The sequence below is a fragment of the Cryptomeria japonica genome, chromosome 5 (assembly GCF_030272615.1).
Source record: "Cryptomeria japonica chromosome 5, Sugi_1.0, whole genome shotgun sequence".
Lineage (NCBI taxonomy): Eukaryota > Viridiplantae > Streptophyta > Pinopsida > Cupressales > Cupressaceae > Cryptomeria > Cryptomeria japonica.
Window position 1 is genome coordinate 274,653,809 of NC_081409.1, and position 13,619 is coordinate 274,667,427.

Consider the following 13,619-nt stretch of genomic DNA (forward strand, 5'->3'; position numbering starts at 1 on the left):
GCAATAAAAATTGAAGTCTGAAAATTAATGGGCAACCATTAATGGAGGTCAAATCTGAAGCGAACCTCAGTTCTGAAGCGAATCAGCAAACTGGGAATGATAGCAGCCACCAAGCATGCATGGAAATCCACCAAAATGTGGCACAAATCACTCTTCAAACAAAATTGAAAATTTCCCAACTATGGTGCCAAACTAAAATTCTGAAAATCTCATCAACGACAACCTGGATCTGCAACAATGGAGGTCTGGAACAACAAGCAAAAAATGGAGGAAAATATCGCCCAAGTCTCCAAACACAAAATCGCCACCCTTCACCAAAAATCACCAAATTTGCAAAAAATCGCCAAACTTGGAAAATCGAAAATCTGGAAATGGTCTTCAATGGCAACAAGGAGAATGGATCAGCAAGCTGGAAAAAATGGAGGAGGAAAGAATCCTCAACCCAACACTTCACTTCAATCACTTGCTAAAATTTGCCCAACTTGGAGAAAATTGACTTTCATGGAGACACCTGGCAGATTTAATAATAAAATAATGCTAAGGCTCCTCTCTTATACTTGCTTTTACCTCTCACTTTCACCACACAAGCAATGTGGGATAAAACAATTGCTTAAATACTTGTTTGGTAAAAAACTAACTTGCTTCTAGAAGGGTAAAATTGTTGAAACTTAGTAGCTTTGGTAAGATAAATGATTGAATGAGAGACTTCATTTATCTCTCATTCAATCATCTACCTTATCGATATAACTACAATTAAATATATAAACCTCATAATCGATAATATTACTCATGCTGTGATTAGACCAAAATTATAACTACCATAGCTATCATATGATAGCATCGATTAATGCTATCATATGATAACTATAATAGTTATCATTCTAAAATGCATGTTAAATACCGATCATTTATTTGTAAACTTATCCCGATCATTTATCGGGCATCTATACTAATTCATGTTGCCCCGATCATTAATAGTTATCGGCATATTCAATATCGTGACCGATTGCTATCGGCATAACTCACGATAAAGAGAAATGATGTGACCGATAGTTATTTGTATTAACATATGCTATGTGTTAATCTTAATTGAACGGTGTCTATGCACCAATCAAGGCATGTCTTGATCGGGCATGTCTAAAAGACATGACCGATCAAGGCATGCCTTGATCGGTGAAGCATAGGACTATAAATAAATGCAAATGGAGTGCTGAGGATGCATCAAAATTATTAATGTTATCTTCAACAACCCGTGACATAAGAAACAGAGAATATTAGTAAAGAATTAATAATATATATAACTTCAAACTTGAACATAAATTTGAATATCATTTACAAAAATATTAAATGTTTATTGCAAGTTATTTAATTTTTTGCTTTTAAAATTTAAAATAATCATTAATCATTATTTAAAAGCAATTAAATGGGGCTTACTTATTAAAATATTGCAATTTAAGTCCAAATTAAGCCTCTAGGGGAAAATCGACTTGGGTTGGGATTGAAAAATCCCTTTAAAAATCATTAAAATTGTCAAAAATTCTCCATAAGGGAAAATTGACCTTAGCTTGGATAAAAATCCATGCTCAAATTCATCAAAATGCACATAAAAACACTCCAGGGGAAAATCGATGGCAGTCTAGACACAAAATCCACACTCCAAATTCACTTTACTTGCAAAAATCACTCCTTGGTGGAAATTCGACCTCAGTCTGGATGAAAATCCAGACTCAAAACTCACTAAAATGCTCTCAGTGGAAAATCGACTTGGGTCTGGACTGAGAGTCCGCACAAAAATCCGCACTGACTTGTCACAAAACATCCTGGTGGAAAATCGACCCAGTCATGGAATCATCCTCAACGCTGTCCGCACTATAATCCGCACTCCAGTCCGCACTCCCGGTGGAAAATCGATGGCAGTCTGGAAAAATCTCGACACTTAGCCTAATTTCAGCACTTCCAGGGGAAAATTGATTCAGGTATGGATAAACAGTGGTGGAAAATAATAGCCAGTATGGATTTCAAGGGAAACCCATGTGTAGTGTGGATTTTGAGTGGGGGAAAAGGGTGGGTAGTTTGGAATATGAGGGGAAAAGCACCTCTAGCATGGAATTTGACTTTCTAACCCTTGGAATATGGATTTCCCTTAGGAATTTGACAATTTAACCACTCAAAACCACTTAGAAACTTCAAAATTAGACTGGACTTGGGCAAATTTTCCAAAATATTGAGCGAAACGCTAGGAAAACATTGGGATAAAGTGCAAAATCAACTTAAATAATACCTTAGGAGCGAGAAAACAACTCCAAAAGGTCTTGGAATACCTTGGCACTTTAAAATCACTGATGTGCGTGTTTAAAAACACGTTAACGCTCAAATGGTCAACACTTAGACAAAATTTAGGATCATTAAAATATCAACGTTTGCAACTTGATCCTATAACTTCAAAAACCCTAGATGGCACTAGGCATGATCAAAACTCTGAGACTCGGGCACGGGAAACGCGAAATTGCCCACTAAGCAGCCAATACCCTAACCTAACAACACAGAAAGCCGGAAAAGAGGGGGGTCCCCGTTAGCAATGGGGCGATGTGTGAAAAGGTCACAACAGAAGGGAACACAAAGAAGTGGGATATCAAAACAGAGCATACTGAATTGGATGCTACCACTTGCCACATTGCTCCATTTGATGAGCCAGTTAGCAAGCATGAGTGTGCGAATGCCATTGTTTGTGGTCCTTCTTATTGACTAGTACTTGCAACATCTAATATGGATGGTGTTGACATATTTGAAGATGCTGATGACATTGATGCGTGATTAGTGATGGCTGATTGCTGACACTTGACATTGTTAATTTTGGTTTTAATATATATCATGCCATTTGACTTTGACTAATTGAAATCTTTGTATTTTTTTATTTTTAATATTTTATGGAGGTTTTGTTTATTGTATGATACTGTGTGGCATTTTGAACAAAATTGCTGCTGCAAATATGTATATATTTATGATTTTTATATGTTTTTTATGGACAAGTCCATAAGGAATGCAAACTCCAATTTGTTTTGATTGAACCTGTGAACCCAAACCCAAACCAGTGCCAGGATTGGTAACCAATTCTTATCTATCTTAACTTGCTGCCTAACAAGCCATTTACTTGTCAAAAACAGTTTATCACAATATGACCCCATTGTTCGCAGTAAAAGCACACAAATTGATACTTCGATGTCTAGAGCTGATTTGTCCTGGTGGATGAAGAACATTTTCTTGATCAGTTAGAAATTTTAGTCTCGTTCTTTATATGTAATGCTGGTTCCTTCTTAATCTTGTTGTTGACTTGACTTTCTTCCTCAATTAAATAAGAAATCACATTTTCCAAGCTGGGATTAATTTTGTTCAATGTGGACACGATATTGGCATGTTAGCAAACATAATATTCGACAGAACATCTAACATCAACATTAGCTACCTTGCCAAAGGGCACTTGGTTTAATGGCAAAGTCCATATTGTAGGCATCTAGATGGTGCTGAGTTCAAATCTTCTACAATACAAAAAATACAAAAAATAAAAGAAACATTAGCTACCTTGGCATTTATCCCTGTAAACTAATTCATTAGAAACAAAACTTATTTTATGTGATGGATGAAATCATCACCTTCCTCAATCTTTATTCCAAATAGCATCTGTTTAGGGCCATTTTCGCACTTCACGGTTGTGATTCAAACAGTACATTGAGAGCCCAGACTTGTTTTAAAACCTTGGAGAGATCTAAGTGATGCAGATGTCCATCTAATTTTGGTTTTTAATAGAGTCCACTTCACCACTTCATTTGAGTCTTTTTTTATTTTTAAATGTGCTGGGGAAAGGGGGACAGCTGGTTGTCCCCGGGACAATTAGGGGATGTCACAGATGTCCCCAACTGTCCCCAGGATGAGGAGACGTCCCCTTTGAGAATCGCTGTCATCCTTAAATTTGCGGGACATTTCTCAGGAAATTGCAATTTTGGGGAATGGGGATGTGGAGGGGGGGGTGATGTCCCCACTTCCCTGAAACGTCCCTGGTACGAGAACGGGGAATTTTGGCCCAGGGACGCATCCTCATGGAACCTTGGTACATACATAAAAACATAAAATATATTCATTCGTAAAAATACCATATTTTGTGAAAATTTTTAAATCATCATACTTCGGAAAAAGTTACAACAAATACTATTTACACATTGAGAAGAAATGTATAATCTTTGGCATCAAGAGGCTATATACTAATGCAATATAGAAAAAACTAACCTATTTTATAGCTAGAGGCAATATAATAATTGAACTATAGAAAAGGCTAAATTTACTCATCAATGTTAAACACTTTTGCAGACTATTTTTTTTAAATGCGTTTTGTGTTGCTAATGTTCATGGTGAATGGATATAGATACGAGCACCAACATGGGTGTAGCTTCCAATCTAGATATGGCAATGTTCTAGAAATTTTTGGATATGATATAGGTGGGATAAGGTAAAAATGACAGTGTCATAAAATATATGAAAAAATATTACCTTAAAAAGTTAAAACATAGAATTGTTAACCAGAAACCCATTAAATATTAGTTTTACCTGTGAAAATAAGGTATTTTGACATTCCCTGTAGTTTTAAACTGTTCTTTGCTTTTTCATTTTTAAACTTTTGTTCGATATGGATCAGTGTTTGCACTGGCCATATCTGATACGCTACTTAATGATATACATAACAGATTTGTGTCTGAGGGATGTATGCAAGGAATATCATATCCAAATCCCTATTGGATACAGGAATAGTTGTATCTGAGAGAGGGAGCATATCTGTTCACATAGCGAAACATTGCAGTTCTACTTTATACACAATTTGTTTACAACATACAAAGATTAAAAAAGGAGTTCGTATGCTTGGCACATGTTTCTTTCATTGCATAAAGGTTTGAGCTTATAGATTCTGAAATACTGTGCAAGAAGAAAGAAAAACAGACCCCAAAAAAGTTAGTTGGTATAATTTAGATATAATATCTAGGCAAAGAGTAACTTTGTATATAGATTACAAGCTATTGTTTGACAAGATCCATATAATGACAATTTTTAGGAATTCATGGCGCTTTTTAGCATTAACGAAAAAATATATTTCTTCCCACTTTCTTTCTGCATAGCTAGCATGTTTCAATACCTATTGGCTTGAGCTTTAAAGTTAGGTCGGCATTTCATTGTATTTTCATGTAAGTGGGAGGTACAGGATCAGTTTGTTTTTTGGGATATCATATGAGTTGGGCAAGTAAACCTTTCTTCTAAATTCTGTTGGATTTTTTATTTTTTTGAAGCATGTTTCCTGTTTGTGTAGAATGTCAAACCTCAAAGGCATAGTTGATTTAAAGTTTGTGATAAATTTATTCTATAAAAATTTTCAGGGCGTAATTTTTTATCTTTTGACATTTTAATTTTGTTATTTTGTAGGTTCCAGGTGTTCCAGTTCTTCTTGTCCAAAAGAACTCATTACTTCTTGAAACACCTTCTGACTATCAACATCAAGTTGCTAGGATGAGTGAAGCTGAACGAATGCATATGAATGAAAGAGAATACAAAGTCTTGGAGACTCGTGAGGCAAAAAAGATAGAGTCCCATGTAGATAGTGCTAGTGCACATGATATGTCAGGAGATGAGTTGCCCAAAAAAATAGAGTCAGAAGACAATAGTAACAGTAGAAGGATGTTAGCAGTGAAGGATCAGCCCAGATTCAAAAGGAAGAAAGCAAAGGTGAGATTTGTATGGTTCAGTAAGATTTTAAGATATCAAGGGTAGTACTGTTTTTTTAAGTAATTTCTTATTGTTTGTCACTACTTTCATATCTTCATTATCCATCCTCATTTGACATGCATTTTGAAAATGTTAAAGTACATAAACTGTGTTACTTCCAATGAGATAATTTATGTCAAGTTCTTATATGATCCTTCCATTTATTTCTTGCTAGGCTGAACATATAACATTTTAAATATAAACTTTATGAGGCTACTTGAAATATTCAATAATTTACAATGCCCAACTCAGCTTGTCAAAAAATAATGATGAGCTGTTTTACTAAGTATTGATGTGTCTTTTGTACACGACCAAACACAGAATAAAATACCAAGGTATCTTATCCTCTCTTGAACAAAGTTTCCCCGAGTGCTGAAGATCTCGCCGAAATATCAATCGGAGCAACTCCAAGGTTCTGATATATAGGGTCTCTACGTGTGGATAAGCTCTTGCGGTATGATGTGATTTTGCTGGAATCACAAGGGGACTTACACTCGATGACCTGAGCGTCTGATTTGCTTTGGATATCACTGGAATGTGGGTCTTTACTGATCCTTGATTTTTAAAAAAAGGGAAAAGGATAAGGGTTGGAGAAGGATCTAATTTTAACACTAAGAATGTAGGAGCAATGGATGACCTTTGATGAAACTCTAACTAATTCTTTCTTTGACATGCTATGATCATCTCCACAAGGTTAGTGCGGTCTTCTAAGGATAGCTTTATGATATTGAGATCACCGCTACAAGCATAGACATTGTCAGGTTGATGCATATCAATGAAGAAGCGATAATTGAAGTTAAGCTTAAGCTAAATGATTCCAGTTGACTACGCAAGGCAAGTTTGCAATCAACAAACCACTAGTAGTATGGATATACAAATTTCACCATTGATCATACAAATTCCTTCCATTCATCTAATAACATGAAATTAAATTTGAGAAGTATAGAGACCATGCAAATTGTAGAATCGACACATAGAATTCACCATTTCTTTAATGAAGTTTACATTTCTTTTGCAACAATGTCTTGACAACAATCTTTGCCTTCTCTTTCTACTCTACTCTAAAATGCTATCTACTATTGAGCTACTAATTATTGACTCTCTCTTTGCTACCTCCTAACTGTTCTCTGACTATTAACTATTAACCCTTACAAATGAGGAGCCAAGGCTTTATATAAAGAGCCCTTTACAAATTGACGACTCTGATTGACTTAGAATCAATGGCTAGGATTAAAGGATAGAAACCCTAATTAGGGTTTGTTATAGTGAACTTCCTTAGCCAATGAGAAAATTACATTCCAGGAGTGAGGACCAATAGGAAGCAGGGGTAGGTACACCGAAGTTTGTGCCGTCTCCGAGGAGTTAGGTACATTGAATTTGGACATGCTAAGGTGGACCAATCCAACTGGAGGAAGAATGACTGGGATGCCACCTTGTTTGATGTCTGTGTCTTGGTTGATCTCTTTTCTATCTTTTGACGTGATGAATGATGTACCTCCTTGACTCCCATATGCTTGATGAGGCTTCCTCGTTGTCAAGTGTTCTTTCTCTGGTAGCATACCTTGCCTTGAAGTGTCATTCTTCTCTGTCATCATGCGGTTTCTTCATGTGGTAGAATGAGGTCTTGAGTCTAGCTTGCAACTCCTCGAACACTTGAAGTCTTCCAACACTTCAAAACACCTTGAGTCCTCCTTTATGCATTTGGGACGTCCTTGATGGTGATGGGCTTAGAATTGGTCGTCCTTGTCTTGGCCTGATTTTCTTCCATCTGCAAAACAAACCAAAAGATGATTAAGTACACATGATATATGTATCTCACATACCATTTTCTACCTTAAATCATCAACAAAAAGACATTATAATGAAATTCGCTCAAGATCCTCCCTAGGGATAGGCCCTATAAGAATTTCGCTCTGGACCCTTTGGAAGGGTTAGGAGCGAAATTTGCTATTTTGCTCAATTTAGACCTCATCTCCTTGCCTTGAACTTCTCTTGACCTTTGAATCGCTTTCTCCTGAAGACATCATTGATTTGACCTCCAAAAAGACCAAAAAGAGGATTTCGCTTTGGACCTTGGCCAAGGACAGGACCTATTTAGAATTTCGCTCTGGACCCTTTGGAAGGGTCAGGAGCGAAATTTGCATTCTTGGCTCAAATTCTTCTCATTTTGTGACCATACTTGCTCAAATGCATGCCTAAGGATGCCCTTAATCTCAATCAACACTAGGTTTGATGCAAAATTGGAGCAAAATAGAGGTTTTAAGAATTTCGCTCTGGACCCTTTGGAAGGGTCAGAAGTGAAATTCCTGATTGGACCACACTAATTGAAGCCTTCCATGAATAGATTTGTGCACATCGATAGGCCTAGGACATGTGACAACATTTTGCAACGTTGCCGTCTTGACATGTTTAGACTTCAGGAGTATGTGATCACGAGATATCACGACATGTGGACCACACTAACCAAATTTTTTCATTAAACAACTTTGTGCACATCGTCAGGCTCGAGACACGTGGCAACATTTTGCACCATTGCGGTCTTGACAAGGTTTAGACTTTTGTACTTTTGTGGCGGTGTGCAACCAATCATGACATGTCGCACTAGAAAGAATATTCTGGTTGGGCTTCGCTAGCCCACTTTGACATATGGTCACGCCACATGGTCGTGTAGCATCACAATTCTGACAAGGTTCAGACTTTAGGAGTATGTGATCACATGATATGATGACACACGTCAACATTCCGCATTGTCGTGACCTTGAGGTGGGCCAACTTCAAGGAACCCACAATAGGTTTATAGATTGTGTTTCAATGAGAACGCAATAGTTGGTGTTGACTCGACAGAGGGCGAGGGTGATACCATAAGCCTTTTATCAAAAGACTTGGGAAAAATAAAAATGTATTCGAGGTGATTGGGAACAAAAGGTTAGTAGGATAACGAGGCTAGTAAGCACACAAAAACAAAGGCTCAAGTCATAACTTAGATAACTAGATGTGAGCTACAATAGGTCAACACCAAAATATAACAAAAGTAACTTGAGTGCATACAATTTTTAGGGATTTTAAGTAAGGGCAAGAAATAACATGACCAGGCATGGTTAGCAAAACCCTAAAAAATTGCAAGAGGGAGTGTTAATGCATTAGTAGCTTCTGCAAGATAAGACTTTCCTAACTCGTTAATCTCCTCTATTATGTTTTGGTTTACTAATCTATGCTATTAGATTATCTGATTTATGCTTTCCGAACTGAATATGTTTATCAGACTACAACATTGATCTTGATTATGATATTGATATTGGATAAAGATGGATTAGATCGACGACCTGCTTAACATAGTTAAGCGTCGATCTAAATGCTATCGGGCTCATAACCCGATAGCATATATAATGCTATTTGTTATCGGGCTTGTTTGATTTGACACCGATTCATTATCGGGTGTGTTTATATCGATCTGTTATCATTTGCTTTGACACCGATTCATTATCGGGTGTGTTTATATCGATCTGTTATCATTTACATTGGCACCGATTAGTTAGCATAAACACCAAGTGAATCGGTAGACAGTCACGACCAAGTGACATCTTGGTCGGACATGTCCGATCAAGGTGCCACTTGATCGTGACTGCCTTGCTATGTATACATCATTCAAAAGAAAAGGGATGACATTGAAATCGATACATGTTCATCCTCCATACTTGCAGATAAGAAAAACGATAATATTATTGTCATAGTAATAATACCAAAATCTGAAATACACCATCTAGCATATAACTTGTTCATTAAATTGGAAATTGCAATAACATTTACATGGTATCGGAGCCAAGTTGATCGAACTTGAGGCTATTCAATTTTGTGAATAATTTAAGAACAAGGTTATATACTACATCACATTTCTCCAATGGCCAGCGCTATCAGATTCAAAGACAGACTCGAAGGTGGCGATGATTTTCCAGCTTGGAAGTTCAGAATCCAGTTGATCTTAAAAGAGAACAAAGTGGATTCATTTGTTCAAACTAAAAATGACCAACCTGAAAATGAACTTGACAAAACAACATGGATTGAGGGAAATGAAAAGGCCATAAAAATAATAGTTGATGGGGTAAGAAACAACATAATGCCCATCATAAGAAAACATCAGATAGCCTATAAAATGTTCAAAGCACTTGAAAGCGATTCCAAACATTGATTGATTGCCAGCCTTCTTGGTTGATTGCTTTCCTTGAATGACTGCTTCCATCGGGAATTCATGAGTGAAGTGGTATGAATCTCAGATACCGGTTCTCCCCTTTTTTGCCTGGGTCCTGGTCCTGGTCCATGCCCGGTCCTGGTCTTGGTCCGGTTCGCCCTGGGTCCCCCCCGGGTCCTGCCCAGGCGGCTGGGTTCCCTGTGGGTCCTGCCGCCTGGGCAGGACCCGGGGGGGACCCAGGAGGACCCGGGTGAACCCAAGCCCGTGGGTTCCCAAAAACGGGGCCCATGGGTTAGAAAGCATTTAAAAACAATAAAAAAACAATATTTTTAATCTTTTAAATACATCTAAACCCTAATCCGCCCCTCTATAATGCATTTCATGCATCAAAACATGCATTCAACCTATTCTACTTGCATTTTTGAAGATTTTTTCTCTACAATCAGGGTTCTTAGTTTTTGTATTTTTCTTCGAAGGTGATGACTACGAAGGTGTGAGACACGCATCAAAGGCATAGGAATCACTGGAGAAGAAAGATTTAGCCATTAAAGGTAAGTGAATCTGAATTTTTTTCAAGTTTTCAAGAATTTTTCCAAGTTTTTTTCAAATTTTTAAATTTTTTTAAAAAGTTTTTTAAAGTTTTTTTAATTTTTTTTAAAGAAGTCTTGTATATTTTTTTACACTTTGTATGCATAGTATGGGGTTATAATACCAAAATTTTAATAATTTTTTTCAATAATGTTGTGCATTCTCTTTTCATTTTAGGTGCACTATTCATATAATCATACATAATGGCTGGAACTGGAAGTGCAAGTGCAAGCTCTAGTTCAGTTGCAAATGTCCGAAATGAAAATACCCCCTTTAAAATTGATCAAGATTCACCACTTTGGCATTATACAACAATGATCAAGCCAGTGTCTGGTGGTGGGGGTTTTGTTTGGCGATGCAACCATTGTGGCACTGAGTATACCAGCTCATACTATCGAGTGAAAGGCCACCTTTGTTTCATCCCTGGGCGTGGAATAAAATTTTGTAAGGGATCAGATGGCAAGGGGCTACCAAAAGCTCTAGTTTTGGGATATATTAAAGAACAAGAGGAAGCTGATAGGAGAAGTAGCAAAGCAAAGACTGATCATCCTCTTGTCCATCAAAGCTCAATGTCTAAGAGGCCTTCTAGTAGCATGGGCTCCACAAGACCAGCTGGTTCACATCCTTTCATGCAAAACCCACCAGTTGATGCAGTAGAGAATCAGAATGTTGTGGCTTCACGGAAAAGAGGCCCATTGGATTTTGCCTTCAAAAATGAACTGAGAGAGATTGCAGATTCCAAAATTGCACGTTGCCTTTATGGCAATGGGCTTCCTTTCAACCTTGTTAGATCACCTTACTTTCGGGACATGGTGCATACTCTTTGCAATACACCTTTTGATTATGTTTGTCCAGGGTATGAAAAGGTGAGAACCACCTTATTGGCAAAGGAGAAAGCATCCATAGAGTTATAGTTGAAGGTCATCAAAGATACATGGCAGGAAACAGGTGTGACCATTGTTTCTGATGGATGGAAAGATTGTAAAAATAGGCCATTGATCAATGTTATAGTAATGTGTCCTAAAGGGGCAATGTTTTTGAAAGCAGTGGATTGTGAGGGGCAAGTGAAAGATGCAAGTTTCATTGCCAATATCTTGATAGAATGCATTGACATGGTGGAGCCTCAAAATGTTGTCCAAGTTGTAATTGACAATGCTAAAAATTGTAGGGCAGCAGGGACTATAGTGGAGGCTACATATGGTCACATCTTTTGGACACCATGCGCAGTACACTCACTCAATTTAATCATGCAAAAGCTTGGCACACAAATTGATTGGGTGAAAAAACTATATGCAGAGGGCGAGGAGATTCAAATGTTTGTGACTAATCATCATATGTCACAAGCCATTTTCAGGACCTTCTCCAAGTTGGAGTTGTTGAAGGTAATTTATAATTACTAATTTTAAATTTTATTTTTTAATTTTTTAGTTTTAAATTTGTATTTTTTATAGACTTGCATTTGATATATGTTGTGTATTTTGTTATGTCATGTTAGGTTGCTGAAACACGATTTGCATCTCACACGCTCGTCTTAAGACGACTTCTGAAGGTGCGAGACGCCTTGAGTTCTATGGTCATCAACAGCTTGTGGAGTGTATGGAAGCAGTCCCACATAGAAAGAGCTCTAAAAGTAAGAGCATTGATCCTTAGTGAGAAATGGTGGGATGATGTGGAATATGTTTTGAATTTCACTGAGCCCATCATGAGCATGATCAGGTATGCTGATACTGATCGCCCATGTTTGGGCGAGATTTATGATGGCATGGATTGCATGGTGGAAAAAATAAAAGAAGTAATAAATAGAAAAGAAAATGACCCAACAGAAACATTTTTCAAAGTTGTGCAGAAAATTGTTGTTGACCGTTGGAACAAGATGACCACCCCCTTACATCTCTTAGCATTTGCTTTGACGCCAAAATTTTATAGTGCAGAGATGCTTGCAACACCAAGGAGGGTGCCACCATATAGAGATGCAGAGGTTGCTTCTGGCTATAGGGCTGCCTTTAAAAAGATATATCAAGATGAGGAGACAAGAAATATTGTCATGAGCTAGTTTGGCCAATTTGTATCTGCAAAAAATCATGATGTTGTAGCTCTTAATGCTAGATATGGGATGGATGCTGATGAGTGGTGGTATGTACATGGTCAAGGCTCCATTTACTTGCAGCCTCTTGCAATTAAACTTAACTCCCAAGTATGTATCTTTTTATTTTTTATTTTTATAGTTTTCCAATTCCATTTGATGCTATCATTTTTTTATTTTATAATTTTAATTTGTAAATTTCTAATTATGTTTTAACTTTTAACAGGTTGCAAGTTCTTCTTCAGCTGAGCGGAATTGGAGTACATACTCCTTCATCCACTCAGTCAAACGTAATCGTTTGGGTGCGAAGAAAGCTGAGGATTTGGTCTACGTACACTCCAACCTTCGTTTGTTGTCACATAAGGACCCTGAATATAGTGAGGGTGTAACAAGGAATTGGGATCTAGCCCCTGAGTGTGCTGATTTAGATGCTACAGTTGCACAACTTTGCCAAGTCTCTATAGACGAGGCGGTTATGGAATTTGAGAGAGACATAGCTAGTGGGAGTGGCATTCCATTTGATATTGGTTCAATTGATGCTGAATTTGAACCACTTGATGACCGTGAGCTTGGGTTGGATGCTTCAGATGAAGATAAATATGGAATTTAAATCCCATAGATGGCTTGTAATTTGAATGTTTAACTTTATACTTTATTGTGTCATGACATTTTCACATTTTGAAACTTGAAACTTGAATATTATCTTTTTTGCAAATTATGAATATGATATTACATTTATGATTTATGATATATCAATATCAGAATATTTATTGGCATTGGCAATTATGGATTTATGATTTATTGATTTATGTCAATGATTTATCTGTTATCATCTATGTATCATTGTATGGGAAAGTTACATTGTATGTTTGATGTTTCATATTTGTATGTTTGAACTGTGAACATATATAATTTTGATGTTTGAAGTTTGAACATATATATATATATATATATATATAT

General features: G+C 36.9%; 1 protein-coding gene across 1 annotated transcript in view; it reads left to right on the forward strand.

Annotated features, from left to right (window-relative positions):
- The window catches only part of LOC131039599 (uncharacterized), a 54,045-nt gene that overhangs the window by 23,268 nt on the left and 17,158 nt on the right, over positions 1 to 13,619 (forward strand). Inside the window, exon 4 of the mRNA XM_057972390.2 lies at positions 5,464 to 5,763. Within this exon, the coding sequence (XP_057828373.2) occupies positions 5,464 to 5,763 (300 nt within the window). The remainder of the gene's footprint in view (positions 1 to 5,463; positions 5,764 to 13,619) is intronic.